This window comes from Nelumbo nucifera, chromosome 4, assembly GCF_055504915.1.
Source record: "Nelumbo nucifera cultivar China Antique chromosome 4, China Antique-T2T, whole genome shotgun sequence".
Classification (NCBI taxonomy): Eukaryota; Viridiplantae; Streptophyta; class Magnoliopsida; order Proteales; family Nelumbonaceae; genus Nelumbo; species Nelumbo nucifera.
Window position 1 is genome coordinate 86,082,056 of NC_142652.1, and position 18,432 is coordinate 86,100,487.

At 40.5% G+C, this 18,432-nt stretch overlaps 1 protein-coding gene and 1 pseudogene across 2 annotated transcripts in view; one reads left to right on the top strand and one right to left on the bottom strand.

Moving 5' to 3' along the window:
• Nucleotides 1–18,432, top strand: part of BON3 (Calcium-dependent phospholipid-binding Copine family protein) — a 46,790-nt gene that overhangs the window by 8,881 nt on the left and 19,477 nt on the right. For both annotated transcript variants that reach the window (XM_019200481.2, XM_088903333.1), the window contains exons 2-4: nucleotides 15,593–15,640; nucleotides 16,393–16,541; nucleotides 16,659–16,707. In XM_019200481.2, the coding sequence (XP_019056026.1) occupies nucleotides 15,593–15,640; nucleotides 16,393–16,541; nucleotides 16,659–16,707 (246 nt within the window). The remainder of the gene's footprint in view (nucleotides 1–15,592; nucleotides 15,641–16,392; nucleotides 16,542–16,658; nucleotides 16,708–18,432) is intronic.
• Nucleotides 2,400–13,216, bottom strand: LOC148800812 (NADH dehydrogenase [ubiquinone] flavoprotein 1, mitochondrial-like; annotated as a pseudogene).

The window sequence follows — 18,432 nt, forward strand, 5'->3', positions numbered from 1 at the left end:
AGCCTTTCAAGATGCAAAACTTGCCCAATTACGGGCCAAATGGGCCTAGAATCCAGCCTTGACCTAAGGTTATTCAGTTCGTGACTCAACACTCTATTACAAGGGTTGATTGGTTATCTCATCCAAGTCAGCCCACATAGCAGAATTACTACGACTCTTTCATGATTCAGCTATAGGGGGTCATTCAGGCATATTCAAAACCTACAAGCGTCTGCCAGCACATTATTATTGGAATGGCATGATGAAAACTGTAAGGAGTTATGTCACCTCTTGTGATGTCTGCCAAAGACAAAAGTATGAAGCCCAACAACCAGTCGGCCTCCTACAGCCCTTGAGCATCCTGGATCAAGTATGGGATGAAATCTCAATGGATTTTATTGTGAGCCTACCTGTTTCAAAAGGCAAATCAGTTCTGCTTGTGGTGGTCGACCAACTATCAAAGTACAACCACTTTATACCTCTAACACACCCTTACACAACCGCTACGGTGGCAGAAGCATATTTGTTAGAGAAATCACCAAATTACATGGGACAATGAAGGCAATCGTCTCAAACAGAGACCCAACCTTCCTCAGCAGTTTTTGGAGAGAATATTTCAAGTTACAAGGCACTTTACACAACACCTCTACTAGCTATCATCCTCGGATGGATGGACAGACTGAAGTTGTCAACAGATGCATCGAGACATATTTACGATGCTTTGTGGGGGATAGACCAAAGCAATGGATACAATGGCTGCCTTGGGCAGAGTTTTGGTACAACTCCTCATTCTATGTCTCAGCAGGTATGACACCATTTAAAGCATTATGCGACAAAGACCCACCATCAGTTCTACCCTATGAAAAGGGGTCTTCAGCTAATGTAGCGGTTGATGAGTGTCTTTCATCCCGAGATGAAATCATTCGTGAATTGAAGGTCACTTGACACATGCTCAAGAACTGATGAAGCACTATTATGATGCAAAACACAGGCCCATTGAGTTCCAGGAAAGCGAGTTTGTCTACCTAAAACTCAAACCATATAGACAGGCCTCATTGGCCTCCCACCCCTACAACAAGCTTTCCCCTATGTTCTATGGACCATTCAAAATTCTACAACGGATAGGACCATTAGCCTACAAGTTGGAACTTCCAGTAGACTCCAAAGTACACCTGGTTTTCCATGTCTCCGTCCTTAAGAAAGCTGTCAATCCACAAATGGGTGAAACAAGGTCAAGCCTTTATTAAAGAGGCATTAGTCTGCTAGGAAGGGTTACCAAATGAAGAAGCCACATGGGAGCCCAGCACCAAGTTGATACAACACTTTCCACACTATGGCCACGAGGACGAGTGCTAGCTTGAGGAGGGGGGAGATGTTAGAGGCACAAGGGGGCAGGGACTATGTTATGGACACATTCGTGGGGAAGAAGTACCACCGCCGGCAGCAGCAGTAACGTGGGACCCTCATCAGATTATCTAGCTAGCCACAGTTCATCTTATCTTATCTTTATCTTATCTGCTTTCTTACTCTTATCTTATCTGTTCCAATAAGGATTAGTATAGAGTCTGATTTATCTTAGGGAGTTTTTATCCTTCTTGAGAGTCTTATCTAGGAGTCTTATCTATCTTATCTGTAAGCAGTTTAGTTAGTCCTATCTAGGAGTCTTATCTATCTTATCTGTAAGCAATTTAGTTATCAAGGAGTCTTCCTACAAGGAGGACTCTTACCTCTTGTAATCTCCTATTTAAGGAGCTGAATTATTGAATAAAGATATCAAATTTCCAGTCAAGAAAAAGAGTAAAAGGAGAGTTCGGTGATCTCTTGGACAAATCACCCTCTAGGACGCCAAGATAGGTTCAGCCAGGAAGGGGAGGAACAAGGGAAAACATGAGCTTTTTCCCGGGGACCGACCCGTGACGAGATCCTATTCCCGGGCCCATAACAGACTACATGTATATTCTAAAAGGAGAAGAAGGCCACCTTAGCATAAGGAAGCCAATACAAAGACAGTTGGTGTTAACTGAACCAAACTGTTAGGTCCCAGAAACTTGACACACAATTCTCAGACTCACAGCAGAATTCACACAACTAGAACATCAACAAAGGAACTGGTATTCATTTAGAAGAAAAAAAGAACATTAACAGTTGGTCGGTTCTTCGAGAGACCGCCGGCTCTCCCAATCACTCACAGTATTCTTCACTCAACAAAAGCCTATCTCCCCCATCCCCCAAAGCCCCTTCTTATACTCTTCTCACAGCATAACTGACTCCCTCAATAAATGCCCATACTCTTCTTATTCCTAACTGACATAGCTATAAATTCCTCAAGACTCTCCTTATTCCCTCCAGCTATAATTGCCTCTATGTTCAATTATTTCCCCCCTTAGCCGAAAGCTGACCTTTCCCCTTCCTGGTATACGTAAAGTTAATTGGGGGCCTATCATTACCCGTCGCCCAAAGTCTAACCTTGTCCTCAAGGTTAAAATGAGGAAATTGGTCTCGAAGCAAGTCAAAAGGCTCCCAAGAATCTTCAAAATCAGGTAGGCCCTGCCAATGAATAAGCACTTCCAAACCAGTAACTCCAGGCATAGTGGATGGATGCACACCGCGCACTGATATGTCCCTGCACAGGCCAAGCAGCAGCATCACCCAATGCACAGATGGTGTGTCTGCTTTGTCACCTCTTGAAGCATGTCTATTTCCTCCAGCTTCGCGTTTCCAACCTTCAACCTCTCCATGATCATCCACAGCCATCCTGTCCCCTCCCTGCATGGTGTGCATTGCCCACAACTTTCATGCTTATAGAAGTAAGAGAGCCTAGCAATTGCATCCACAATATCAGTTGACTTGTCCATCACAATTACATCAGCTGTCCCTAAACCCGTTTGGACAGCCTTGAGTGCATCATAATCCATCAACACATCATCACATATGTGCTTTGGAATCAGTGGAATAGAAGAACCCCTAGTATCACTGTAAGCAAATTATCCCATTCACCTCTAACTCCTCCACAGTGCCTCTATATCAGCTCCTTCAATGGAATACTCCTCTCCCCTTCAACTGTACAAGGCTTATTCACGTGGCCTAAGACACAGAATAGCTTTGTCCCAGAATTGTTCTTCCTATCAAAACTAGCAAACCATTCAGGACCATGCCTTAAAATGGTGGGGGAAACAGCCACAGTTTCAACATTTGTAACAGTTGTTGGACATCCATATAGCCCTGCATTAGCTTGAAAAGGAGGCTTCAACCTTGGTTTTCCTTGTTTTCCTTCAAGGCTTTCCAACAATGCCATCTCTTCTCCACAAATGTAAGCATCAGCTTCATAGTGGATATGAACATCAAAATCTTATCTAGATCCACAAGCATTTTTTCCCAAAAGTCCAGCTTGATAAGCTTCCCTCCTTGCCTTCTCAAGGTTTTTCTGCTCATTTACATACTCTCCCCTTATGTAGATATAAGCAACAGTGGCCTGCATACCAACCCCTGCAATCAGGCAACCCTCTAGTAGTTTATGTGGGTTATTGACAGGTGTATTATATGTTCTGTACGCAGGTTTAGTGCCCATAGGGGTATTTTTGTAATTTTGTAGACCTCTTGTGTTGTACGGCCGGTATAGTATAAATACAAATGCTTCACTCGACTGAAGCAGTTATTTTGAGGCCTTAACTCAGTAGCCTCTTCTTCTTCTTCTTCTTCCTTCTTTCCTTTCTTCTTCTCCTGCTCAACATGGTATCAGAGCAGGACCTGAAGGGATGAGAGATCCATCTTATGGACGCCCAAATCTTGTGGAATAAGGTGGGCGAATTTCAAAAAAAAATTCTCTCCCTTCAACTGGGAATCACATTCCTTATTTAGAAAATCATATTTTCAAGGATCAATCTTGAACCATAAATTGAACCAGATCTGAACAAAAGCAGTAGGAGAGGATTATACCTAATACGGAGAAATAATATCTCCCAACGAAGGTGTTCACGCCCAAGGAAGGATCCAAAGACTGCTCCCACTGAAGATGGCGCAGTGTAGGATGGAGCAGAATCAGCAGTGTTCTTCTCCAATAACCTAGTCCTTCGCAAGAAATAACAGGATGGCACGTGAGCATAGCTTCCTATCTGTCCTTTCACAAGGAACTGATATCAAGATCGAATCTTGATTTCTCTCACTGAAAAGGAGGTTGAACTGGCAGGTGAGGCAGCGGCAGGAAGGAGGCGGCAAGAGAATTTTCGCAGGTATGCTGAATTCTCTCTTCTGTGATTTCAGCTCTAAAGACTTGCAGTGATCTGATGATCTTGTGATATCTAAAGGCTGCCGCCCCTTCCTTCTTTTGTAACCTTAAAGGATCAGCTCCTAATCCCATTAGGAGTTGTAGATCCAAATCATATTTGGATCAGACATCCCTTTAGGTGATAAGGATAAACCCTTATCTTATCTGCAGATTAGATCAACCTTCTCCTAATCTCATTAGGAGGTTTCCAGATCTGAATCACATTCAGATTTGGACTCTCTAAGTGGATAGGGTTAAGACCCTATCCTATATGCTAATCCATCCCAGAATTCGCCCCATATTTAACTAATTAAAACAACCCAGTTCGAAATGGGCTTTAGGCCCATTAAGGTCAAGTGCTCACTTAGCCTTCCTAACTGTTGCTCAGTTGGGCTTCCTTGTATGGCGTGGGACCCAAGCATTGATCTACACATCAGCCACATGGGTTCAGCCCAGCCTTTGCTACAAGGCCTGGCCGAATACACTGTTATGGACAGTGCACCCCTAAAACCCATCACATGGGCTTTATGGGCCCAACACTTACCCTAAGTGGTCCCTGGGCCAAGCCACCTTGTAACACCCAGGGATTGTGGGCAGATGCAAGATTAGCCCATCAGGTATTATCCTCAATGGTCTTACACTCAACCTCTCAGCCCATAATGATCAAACACTGCTCGACAAGAGAGGACCTCTCCCTCGACTGCAAGGAACAGTGTTGCACTCTCTGCTTATATGGATCTAGGGAATTAAAACCTTCTTGCAAACATTTTGGAAACCGTAATATATATACTTTTATATCTCATATAAAATATATTTTGCAAAACAAATCTCAACGATTGAAATCGGCTGCCGGCAGTCTTGGTTTCCATTAGTGAGAGTGCATCCCCGATCATTACCTTTGTTCGACAAAGGGGTTGATCCTGTTATTATGATCACCCACTCAGATGAATTCTCAAACTGCCCCAACATACTCAGGTTTTGACCCTCGCTAAGGATCTCACTGATTGGTACATCAAAGACAACCCAATCCGACACTTAGTGTAGTATCATAATCGAGTCTAGGGGTCGGGTGTAACTTTCCAGTTTTGCCCATTAATCTCCAAGGTCCAGGGCAATACTGAAAATCTGGTCCGGTTCAAAGATTCAATTAATCCTACACTGCATGTGCCTTGGGTCTCACCCTGGCGGCTAAGACAGGCCACTCCAACCGACTTGGTGGCACATCAGTGTCAACCTTATCAGGATAGGTCTCCTTAGACCGACCCATTGGCTGTGAACATTCTAAACTAACACGAGTCTCATTAAGTGTCCAGTTTAAGGGTATTACACAGAAACATACCAAAGGAACATGAATCAAATATGTACTTTATTCATTTACAATAAACTCATAATGTACATCATTCTGATTGAAGCTAAGGGCATACAAAAACTGTCTAACAGGACCGTCCAGGCCTGGAAAACAACCAGCTGAGGTCTCTCTCCGTTGCTGCATAGAAGCTATAGTCCTGATGCTCGAAGACAAGGAAGAGGAAGCTTTCTCTAGTGCTGCAATTAGTCTCCATTGCCGAGTAGGGCTCTGCTACAAGAAAGCTGACTGTTCAACTTCCTAGTGCAGAAAAAGGTTCTGCTACAAGTTTTTTCTTCTTCATCCTTCATCCTTCAGCCCAAGGTGCTGGTAACTGGAGTTGCTCGGCTAAGAAGTCTGTAGAAAACCATCCCAGATGTACGAAGGAGGGTTCTGACCTGAAGAGAAGTTTGAGTCCATGACTGTACTGCCTATTCACAGTTCGGGTGACCTAGGTACTGAACTGAATTTTTTTCTGTTTGTGGTTCTATTCTTGCCTCCTTCGATGGACTGTTAATGTCCCAAATCTGAGTAGGGACTGTCCCCCTTCCTCCGATTGTGTGTTGCTCTATTCAACTCTCTAAGGGACTGTTGATGAACCCTAAACCCTAAGTGACTGTTCGGCTGCCCTAGAAAGTGGATATCAGCCGATTAGGTGTGGTGAACCACCACTCGTATTGCTGTTCCTACTGAGTTTTTTTTTCAGCTGAGAAGCTGCATTAAAGTTGTAAAACTGTAGATCATTCAGACCTGGTTACACTGCAAGTGCAGTTCATATATTGTTCTGTGGACTCCTACACAGTGTAGGTCATACAACCTAGTACTGCAGCTGCAGTGTTTGTGCTAGGTTCTCTGTGAAACCGAAAATCAGCAAGTGCCTAGTTGTGGACTGTAGTAGTTCTGTAAGGCAGTGTTCTGAACCTAGAAGTATGAATAGTGAAGATTCAGCTACATCCGAAATCTCTACAATGCTGAATGGAATGAGTGGGAGCAGTGATCTATCCTTCCCTATGGATGTGGTTCCTCTTGATGGGTTAAACTACCTAGAGTGGTCAAGGGGGATCAAGCTATACATAACTGCAAGGGGAAAAATAGGCTACATAAATGGAAGAATCAAAGAACCACCTTCTGGAAATGCAGAACATGATAGATGGGATCAGGAGAATAGTATGGTTATGTCATGGCTTTTGATCTCCATGCAACCGCAAATAAGGAAGAACTTCATATGGGCTGAAACTGCAAGGGAACATGCAAAATCCACATATTCTGAACTTTGACACTATGCCAAGATTTATCAACTGCAAGTAACTTCATCTACTTGTAAACAGGGGGAGAGGAGTTTTCAGTTTATTACTCTGATTTGTCCACTGTTTGGAAGGAGTTGGAGCATTACCAGAATATTGATTGGAAGTGTGATGAAGATGCAAAATTGTATAAGAAACTTGTCTCACTGCAAAGAGTGTTTGCTTTTTTACATGGTCTCAATCCTATCTATGAATCCATCAGGGTACAAATTCTAAGTTCTAAGGATCTTCCTTCAATTCAGGAGGTCTATGCTCTTGTCCAGTCTGAAGAGAGCAGGAGGAACTTGATGAACAACACCGGAGGGGATGCAATTGTGTTGGCGGCAAAGGGGGGTACCTCTACTAGTGGTGGACCTTTTTCCAAGAGAGGGGATCTCCAGAAGAAAGCAGAGGATAAGGAAAAATTGTGGTGCACTAATTGTCAGAAGCCCCGACACACCAAAGATACTTGTTGGGATTTCCATGGGAAACCAAAGTGGGCTCAGGATTTACCTAAGAAGCAAGGCTCAGATGTAATTAGAAGACCCGAGCAACAAGGTACCAAGAAACACCACATGGCCAATATGGTTACTCGGGAGAATCAACCCTCCACTTCTACGGTGACTCAAACATTACATGGCCAACATAGCTACTCTGGATCTGACCCAAGGGAGGATATTGTAAACTCCTTCCGTGACCATTTAGAGCTTTATGGTAGAGCTATTCGCCAGATGGATGCTCCTCCCACCACCTCTTTTGCATCCACATCAGGTAATCCTGCCACAACTTTCCATGTTGCTTCTCACGACCTTGACTCTACATGGATCATTGATTCTGGAGCGTCAAAACACATGACTGGTATGTCCTCTTACTTTCAAACTTATCACCCTCTTTCCGGAAGAGATAAAGTGAGACTAGCTGATGGATCATACACTTCCATAGCTGGTCAAGGAACTCTCTCTCTTCCCCTCGGCCTTACTCTTTCTAATGTTCTTCATGTTCCAAAATTCCCTATGAATTTGTTTTCAGTCAGTAGTGTTACAAATTCCTTAAACTGTTATGTGACTTTTTTCCCTTCCTATTGTGTGATTCAGGATCTGGCCTCGGGGAGGACGATTGGTAGGGGATGTATGGTTGATGGACTCTATATGCTGGAGAATACGGCTGGCCTTCATGTTACAGAGTCTATGAGTCAGTTCAGAAAGAGTAAAATGTATTTGTGGCATTGTCGTCTGGGTCATTTGTCTTTTGAGTCCTTGAAAGTTGTTTTCCCATAATTGTGTAAGTCAGTGTCTGTTTCTAATTTTTCTTGTCAAACATGTTAGTTAAGCAAGCATTGTAGAACTCAATTCCCTCAAAGAAATAGTAAATCTGAGTTTCCTTTTCACATTGTGCATTCTGATGTGTGGGGCCCTGTTACTTTACCTTCTGAGAGTGTCTACAAGTACTTCATTACCTTCATTGACGATTATTCTAGATACACTTGGGTATATCCAATGCAAACCCGTGAGGAAGTACCAAAAATTATCCAAGATTTTTAGCGGATGGTCTTCACCCAATTTCAGACCGAAATTCAAATATTTCAATCAGACAATGCAAAAGAGTTTTTTTCATAGTGACCTCACGGAGTTCTTTGCTTCACATGGCTCACTTCACCGGAGCTCTTGTGCCCGCACGCCACAACAAAATAGTGTGGCTGAATGGAAGAATCGACACCTTCTTGAAGTGGCACGGGGTTTACTACTCCACATGAATGTTCCCAAACGATTTTGGCTTGAGGCCATCCTTTGTTCTACATACCTCATTAACCGAATGCCCTCTCGTTGGTTAGAGTACAAAGCCCCACATCAACTTCTCTTTCCTAAGGCCCCTCTTCTTTCTATTCCTCCTCGTGTTTTTGGTTGTCGGTGCTTTGTCCAAAACCTATCTCCCACCCGGGGGAAATTGGACTCTCGTGCTACCCCGTGCATATTTTTTGGCTACTAATTCTCTCAGAAAGGGTATCGTTGCTTTGATCCTGTTTCTCGGAAATTCTATGTCTCCATGGATGTTACCTTCTTTGAAGATGAGCCATTCTTTCTTGTTTCTCCTCAGGGGGAGTGTAGGCATGAGGAGAAACTTGTTCAACTTCCTCCTCTTCCTACTACTTCTCCTTCTCCCCCTTATCATTTTGATCCTCCACCATTCCGCATTTTTTCTCGTCGTCGTAAAGGCCAACCAGGTTCAAGAGCTGTGGAGAATCCAGAAGCCGTACCTCAAGTGCCATCAAATTCCTTGGGGGGAGATCATATTCACTCAGGTAACTGGACTCCCAACCTCCCTGTTGCTAATGATCTTGACCTTCCCATTGCCCACAGGAAAGGTGTTAGGTCGTGCACCACTAAACACACCATTTCCAACTTTGTTTCCTATGAGAACATCTCACCTTCATTTCGTGCTTTTCTTACCTCCATTGACAGTATCCCTATTCCCAAGAATGTGACAGAAGCTCTCTCATTACCAGAATGGACAAAGGCCATGAAGGAAGAAATTGATGCCCTTCATAAGAATGGCACGTGGGAACTTGTTGATCTCCCTAAGGGAAAGGATCTAGTGGGATGTAAATGGGTGTTCACTATTAAGCATGGGGCTGATGGAACCGTGGAGAGGTATAAAGCTCGTTTAGTGGCAAAGGGTTTTACTCAAGTATATGGAGTTGATTATGCAGAAACCTTTGCCCCTGTTGCCAAAACGAACTCTATTAGAGTCCTTTTCTCTCTTGCTGCCAATCTGAATTGGGATCTACATCAGCTCGACATCAAGAATGCCTTTTTGAATGGTGACCTTGAAGAGGAAGTTTATATGGTTCAACCCCCCGGTTTTTTGGCTCAAGGAAGTGAACAAAAAGTGTGCAAGTTAAAGAAGTCTTTATACGGGCTGAAGCAATCACCAAGAGCTTGGTTCAGCAGAGGAGATACAAGCAATGCCAGTCAGATCACACGCTGTTTGTAAAAAGAGTAGAGGGTAAAATGGCTGCCCTAATAGTATATGTGGATGACATAATTGTTACTGGTGACTGGAATGATGAAATTCAAAGTTTGAAGGGCTTTCTTGCCACTCAGTTCGAAGTGAAAGATCTAGGACCCGCCAAATACTTCCTTGGAATTGAGGTTGCCCGATCAAAAAAGGGTATCTTCATCTCTCAATGGAAATATGTCCTAGATTTGCTTAAGGACACTAGAAAGATTGGGGTTAAACCAGCTGACTCTCCCATTGACCCCAACCATAAGTTAAGTGACAACCAAGGTGAACCTCTTAAGGATGTGAAGCAATTTCAGAGGCTTGTAGGGAGATTGTTGTACCTCTCTATGACATGTCCAGAAATAGCATATGTTGTTGGTGTCCTCAGCCAGTTCATGCATGCACCTAGGTCCACTCATCTTGAAGCAGCGGAGAGAATACTGCTGTATCTTAAGAAGTTCCTAGGTGCTGTCTTATTATTCCAGAAACATGGACATTTGAGAGTTGAAATTTACACAGATGCGGATTGGGCTAGATCTCAAAGTGACAGAAGGTCTACTAGTGGCTACTGCACCTTTGTAGGAGGGAACCTTGTTACTTGGAGGAGTAAGAAGCAAACCGTGGTAGCTAGATCCAATGCTGAAGCTGAGTACTGTGCAATGGCACACGGAGTAGCCGAAGGTATGTTGATAAAGAATCTATTGGGAGAGTTGGGTTTTCCAGTTGACAAACCCATGACTCAACTCTGTGACAACAAGGCAGCTATAAGTATCGCTGCCAACCCAGTACTACATGATAGAACAAAGCACATTGAGGTTGACAAGCACTTTATCAGAGAGAAAATCATCACAGGCGAAGTATGCACTCCATACATCAGCTCTGAAGACCAACTAGCAGACATCTTTACAAAAGGGCCAAACCATTCCAGACACCAAGGTCTCTGTGACAAGTTGGGCATGATTGATATCTATGCCCCAACTTGAGGGGGAGTGTTGACAGGTGTATTATATGTATTGTACGTAGGTTTAGTGCCTGTAGGGGTATTTTTGTAATTTTGTAGACCTCTTGTGTTGTACAACCAGTATAGTATAAATACAAATGCTTCACTCGACTGAAGCAGTTCTTTTGAGGCCTTAACTCAGTAGCCTCTTCTTCCTTCTTCTTCTTCTTCTTCTTCTTCGTTCTTTCCTTTCTTCTTCTCCTGCTCAACATGGGTCATGGCGCATAATTTCTCTGTCCTTACATGTTCCTAGCTCACTCTCATCAGCATTGACAACAAGATAAGAAGGATGACCATCAGATACTTTTGGCATGAAAGACCACTTCAGGCCAGATGGAAAACCAGCTCCACCACGGCCTCGAAGACCAGATTTCTTCATTTCATTGACAATCCAATCAGAGCCCTTAGGTACCAAGTCTTTGGTTCTATACCAGTCACCTCGCTTCATGGCACCGTTCAGGAAAGGGTCGTGCAACCCATTAACAAATGCTGCTTCAAGGACTGATTCCGGCAGGTCACGTAAGGGAGCGAAGATCACCTCGATGGCGATGATATCCCTTAATAGTAGAAGACTGATGTAACGAGAAGAGCTGCTCCTGTAAATTACCCTCCTGAGTCGATCGAAAACGTTCAAGGAGAAGCTCTTTGAATTCTATCCAACCACGAAAAGGTCGCCGACCAACTTCCCGGTAATACCACGCCAATGCATCGCCCTCTAGACAGACAATTGCAGCTCGCAGACGCTCTGCCGGAAGCAATCCATTAATCTCCAAATAGCGCTCCGCACGAAAAAGCCAGCCGTCTAGATTTTCCCCATCAAAAATAGGTAGCTCCAACTTCCGAGGAAGTGGATCAGAAGTATGTTTCGGCACTGACATTGAAGAAGACGTCGGGAAAGCTGCACTCTTCCCTTTGTCAGCCGCACGACTCGATGTGACTAAAGGAGGAGCAATGTCAGTTGCAGACAAAGGAGCTGAATAGGCCCGTTGCTGAAGCAACAAATCAAATTGTCTCACCAGATCTTGAACACCTCCTTCCAGAGATTGTACCGAGTTCTCTAGGGACGAGATCTTCGAAAGTCCAGCAGCTACCTTATCTGGATCGAGTTGCTGAAACTCGTTGCGTAAGCCATCCATTTCCAAACGAAATCCAGAATGCAGAGAAGACAGGCGTTCTTCGAAACCCTCCACCTGCGATGCCACTTCCTTAGCTGTCACCATGGCCGAGGAAAGACGTGCTCTGATACCACTGATAGGTCCCAGAAACTTGACACACAATTCTCAGACTCACAACAGAATTCACACAACTAGAACATCAACAAAGGAACTGGTATTTATTCAGAAGAAAAGAAGAACATTAACAGTTGGTTGGTTCTTCGAGAGACTGCCAACTCTCCCAATCACTCACAGTATTCTTCACGCAACAAAAGCCTATCTCCCCCATCCCCCAAATCCCCTTCTTATACTCTTCTCACAGCATAACTGATTCCCTCAATAAATGCCCAGCTGACCAAGTTATAAATGCCCATACTCTTCTTATTCCTAACTGACATAGCTATAAATGCCTCAAGACTCTCCTTATTCCCTCCAACTATAATTGCCCCCATGTTCAATTATTTCCCCCCTTAGCCGAAAACTGGCCTTTCCCCTTCCTGGCATACGTAAAGTTAATTGGGGGCCTATCACAAACAAGTTGGCAAGTTGTTATAATTTTGTTGTAAATCAGTTAAGGCCACCTCCAGCATAAGGAAGCCAGTACAAAGACAATTGGAGTTAATTGAATCAAGCAAGTTGGAAAGTTTTTTTTTGATCATCAAAGGAAACTTTTATTTGAAATTAGATTTAAGAAGTTTTACAACTTTGTGTATGGAACTAGAAGTCCCATACAAATACATATTTCCGTCCCTTTTACAATGCAGCCCAAAACAATTGTTGCCTCAAAGCCCCTTGTTTAGCAAGATGATCAGCTAGCCCATTTGCACTCCTTCTAACCCATTTGAATTCTGCCACTACCTCCCTTGCAACCTTTTCCACTTCCCTTATCACTTGTTTGAAGGTCCATGGAGTAGTTCTATTGTTATTAGCCCAAGAGATGATCACCTTGGATTCCCCTTCAACCTCAATTTGCCTCATTCCAAGTTTCTTAGCTATCTTCAATCCTTGTAGCAAAGCCATTACCTCAGCTTCTAGAGTGTTGCCCATGCCAATAGGTCCAGAGAATAATGCTAATATCCTCCCTTCAGAATTTCTGATTACTCCCCCGATACCTGACAATCCCGGATTTCCAAATGAACTTCCATCAATGTTCAGTTTAATTCTGTTACCATCTGGGGGTTTACATTCCATCCTTACTCTCTCTTTCACTCTTGAAGATTGTGCTACTTCTGTCCAGGATCTTATAATGTCAATCAAACAAGTTGGCAAGTTGTTATAATTCTGTTGTAAATCAGTTACATTAAAGGCAAGATTCAATATAAATACAAAGGTGTACTTATAATAAGGGAATAATAAGAAGATTTGATCTCTTTGTCTCTTCATTCTCACTTTCCCCTATTCTAGAGGTTATCCTTCCTCGAAGAGGATCTGAGTTGGGCAGCTACCCAACATAAGCTTGAGATTGACGACCAAGAGTGCAAATCAAGGTCACTCAATGTGACCTTTTTTAGTACCTTGGCTTGATAATTCATAACAAGGGGGAGATTTAGGAGGATGTTGCCTATTGAATTAGTGCAAGATGGAAAATGTAAGGGTGCATCTAGAGTTTTATGTGTTAGGCAAATACTACTTAAATTAAAAGGAAAATTCTATAAAATAGTTGCAAGGCCAATTATGTTGCATGTATAGATTGTTGGGCAGTCAAGAAACGACATGTTAGAAATTGAATGTGGCAATGCATATGTTGAGATTGATATATGGTAAAAGTAGAAAGGATATGATAAAAAATGAAGTAATTCATAGGAACTTGGTAGTGTCTCCAATTGGTGATAAATTAAAAAAAGTAGACTAAGATGGTTTGGTCATGTTCATAGAAGATTACCAACAACACTCATATGAAAAATTGATTTGTTACGAGTTGAAGGGGCTAGAAGGGAAATGGGTACCAGTAGACCAAAAAGGACATGGGTAAAAGTAGTAAGAAATTATTTAAGTGCCAATAATTTAACAATGATATGCATTAAATAGAGCAACTGGTGAAACAAGATTCATGTGGTTGACCTCATATAGTTGGGATGAGGCTTGGATGATGATGAATTATAAACTCATAAAGTAAGCGTAAACAAACAAATAGTAGAAACAAACAAGGTTGAAGATCAAGATCCATGCTTTATAACTGGCTCTAGATTTCTTATGTTAATCCTTGGTGCAATACAGTACACTGTACACGAGAGAAGTAATTAATAGAAATGGAGTAACAATAATAGTAGACAGGGATCCAAAACAAGAAATTGGAGATAAAATAATTTTAATTAGACTTGTTTTAGGTAAGGAAATCGTTAACATAATTAGTGCTTATGCATCTCAAGTGGGTTTAGAAAAAAATTAAAGAAAATTAAAAGACAATTTTGGGAAAACTCAGAGGGATTAATCTAAGCAATTCCAAATGATAGAAGATTTTATAGGAGGAGATCTAAATGTGCATGTGGGAAAAAAGAAGTGCAAGATATGATATGGTGCATGGAGGATTCTGGTTTGAGAAGAAGAGTGAAATATGAGATATAATTTTAGAATTTACAATAGTTCATGACATGAGAGTAATAAAAACATATTTTGAAAAGAATCATGAATGCTTAATAACATTTAAAAGTAGATGAAGCATAAAAAATTTTTCCTTAATAACATTTAAAGATCATGGAAATCGATATGCAAGGATTGCAAAGCTATTTAAGGTGAAATATTAACCAAAAACCATAGATTAATGGTACTAGATGTGTGCACTAGGGATGTCTTCAACAATTAGCAGATTGATAGAGAAAGAAGATGGAATTCAGATGGAAAGGCTAATTATACATGGCTTAAAATGGCTAACTATGTAAAGAAAGTTGCAAAGGACATTTTAGAAGAATGGAAATAGAAATGACAAAATACTAAAAGACCTTGGTGGTGGAATGAAGTGGTTTAAAATATAATTAGTGTAAAATTAACATACTATAAAGATTGGCAAAATACTAAAAATGCAGAAAACTTTGAAAAATATAAAATCACAAGAAAGAAAGTTAAAAGAAAAAGTGTAGTTAAATTTGAGGCATGAAAGATAGAGAAAATGGAACTTATAAAGTAGGAGAGACAAACGAAAGGAACTTATAAAGTATGAAATTTGCAAGTTGAATATATGCAAAAAATAAGCCTCCTGGTAAGATGTTTTATAAATATGACTGATTATATTAAAATTATGATGAGCTAAACTCTAAGAAGGATGGTTGCGAAAACTAGAAGCTGAAGTAAACATATTTATGGGATACTAAATCTGAATTTTTTGCAAGCCTTGACCCTAATCGTATATCCTTTTGTATGCCTTTCTTTTTTTGCATCCTTTTCTGTGAATCTTAAATTTTTTATATCAAATTTGTGATTCTGTTTGCATAAAAGAATTTGGGCAGAGGTTTAATTTTCTATATGCATCTTTTCCTTTCATCTTGGATCCATTTTTTCTGCATTTAGTTTTAGCTATCCAATTCTCTTTGTTAAGCATAACGATGCAGTTACTTGCAATCATGCCTGCAGTTATCGCTCTCTGCTGCAAAACTGCATGATCTTGACATCTTTTCAAAGGTACAGTTTTCCTCTCAAGTCTCAATAGAGTTCTTATTATTATTTCCAATTGCATTGAGAATCTACGACTATTATTATATTGTGGTCAAAACTTCCTGCTTTTTTCTTGTTAATAAAGTTTCATTGATCTGTTCCTGATAAAAAAATCATGCCTTCTATCTCTTCACTATATATTGTTCAGTCCAATTTAGTTGTAAATCACACCTGCAATAATCTGAATTAAAAGAAAAGAAATAGGAGAAAAGAAGGAGATTGAAGAGAGAGAAGTGATGGAGGAAGAAAAGGAAGAAGAAGAGAGAGTTGTTCTAAAACCTCTCTTCAGCCCCCAATGATCTCTTTTATTCTTTTGTTGTAAAAAATAAAGACAATTACATGAGTGCCCTTAGTAGGGGCATCCATCACTAAAAGACAACAATTAAAAACAAGAAAACAGGCCTATAACTAAGGCCCACTACCTAGTACCTACTAACACAAGTCATAAACATAGTTTAAAGAAAAACAAAGAAACTAAGGCCCATTCGGCCCATTATCTCTACAAATTTAATTGCTTGCTTAAATTACCTTAAATATCAGTAAGTATAATGACAATCATACACTTCCATATATAAATTATGTTCATTGTTCTTGTTAGTATATTATGATGATATTAAAGCTTTTTTTTTTTAATTCTATTCTGCATCTGCTTTGTGAATCTTTTTCACTACCTAGATGGACATATTTTGCTGCTTCTATGAACACCTTTTATATTGCAGAGTGACCCTATGGCTGTGGTGTTTGCAAAGAAAAGTGATGGAACACTTGAGGAACGTGGTCGCACAGAAGTAATACTGAACACATTGGATCCTGTTTGGATTGGAAAAATTCCCATTGCTTATCAGTTTGAGATTATTCAACCATTAGTGTAAGATTTTCTCATTCCTGTATTTAACTTGTTTCTCTGTAGTCATTCATATGAGTTTACATTATCCAGCCATTAGTGTAAGATTTTCTGATTGAAATGGTGCTTCATGTGTTTCAGATTCCATGTCTTTGATGTTGACACCAAATATCACAATATACCTGTGAAGGTATGTTACATTTTTTTGTGATTGGTTTTCTTGTGTCATCTTAGACCACAGTAAGATGCGTTTGACTTAGATTATTCTATGTCCATATCAAATTACAAAGTGGCAATGTTTGACATTGTGAACAGTGGAAATACCAAATTATCCACTTTGGACTTAGATGTCAACATTTTCAAAGAAAAATAAATAGGAGAAAGGACAAGTCTTTAAAGTTTCTATTTTTGGAATAAAAAGGAGAAAAATGGTTTTATTTAATATAGTACTAAAGGTTAATTGGTTGCTACTTGTATTAATACAAGCAACACATGCCATAGTTGAAGGTAAATGATATGTCAATTTTGTATTTTGTGGAGCCATAGTGTTAGCAGTTTATACACGCACACACATTCTGTCTGTTATTCTGTACCATAGTTGGAGGTTACCTTATCCTTCATTCTATATCATATTTATGCTAATAAAACTTCTTGTTATTTGATAAAAAGAACAGCAATAGCTAATACTGCCTGGAAGTGGCATGTGAGAGCAATAGTATTCAATTATCGGTTAATTATTGAATTTGCTATATGCTGGAGGTCTTAAGAGGGTACATCAGTTTCAGTTTTCAACTTGGCTATGAGTCTATGACATTAGTAAGTTTCAGTGAAGCCCGATTACTAACATTGAATTTCTAGGCCTCGTATTGCAGGCTTGCAGCAAGATGATTAGTGTAACCATCTAGTATGTTCATACTAAGTAGCGATTATGCTTATTCATAATAAAATTGAAATGTTTTTTTTATCGGTTAATTATTGAATTTTCTTTATGCTGGAGGTCTTAAGAGGGTACATCAGTTTCAGTTTTCAACTTGGCTATGAGTCTATGACATTAGTAAGTTTCAGTGACAAGCCCGATTACTAACGTTGAATTTCTAGGCCTCATATTGCAGGCTCACAGCAAGATGATTAGTGTAACCATCTAGTATGTTCATACTAAGTAGCGATTATGCTTATTCATAATAAAATTGAAATGTTTTTCTTTTTTCTAAAAAAGGATCAACATGTCATACCCAATTGGATCTCCTTATGCAGTTCTATGTATGGGATTTCAGATGATGAATTTATGACATTATTTTAACTGTACCAGCATTTGGAATAGTTAAATGCCAGAGTCCATTATCCAATCTTGGTCCTGGCATATATCTAGATCATTGGGAGGTGACTGGATACTCAATTATTGCAAGCAATTAAGGAACCTGAATTTTCCTGACAAACAGACATGGGGCAGTGGAGCAAATTTATGGATATGGAGACTTTCTGCAGTTAAAGTGCCTTACATTGATGTTGGCATCATACACTTTTCTTTGTCAATTTGAAAGAGGATTTTTATGATACTCACTTCACAGACAGATAAAAAATCTTGCAGATACTAAATTTTAAAAAATAAAAATTTTGTTCCTTTCTCTTTAGATGACATAATTTGTATATGCCAAGTTGTGGCTTGTTCCTCCTTATATAGGATCATTATTCATTAGTCACTCTTGCCGAACTCCTAAATTAACTTTGATGGGTGTAACTTGGGTAACCTGAGCCTTTCAGTCACTGATGGTGCCTTCAAGAATAGTTGTGTAAGTGCTATAGCTATTTTCTGTAGGCCTATAGGTTTTGGAAACTCTACAAGGGTTAAAATACTACTTTATTGCATGGGTTGACAATGTCTATATCTCTTAGCTACAGAGATGTAATGGTGGAA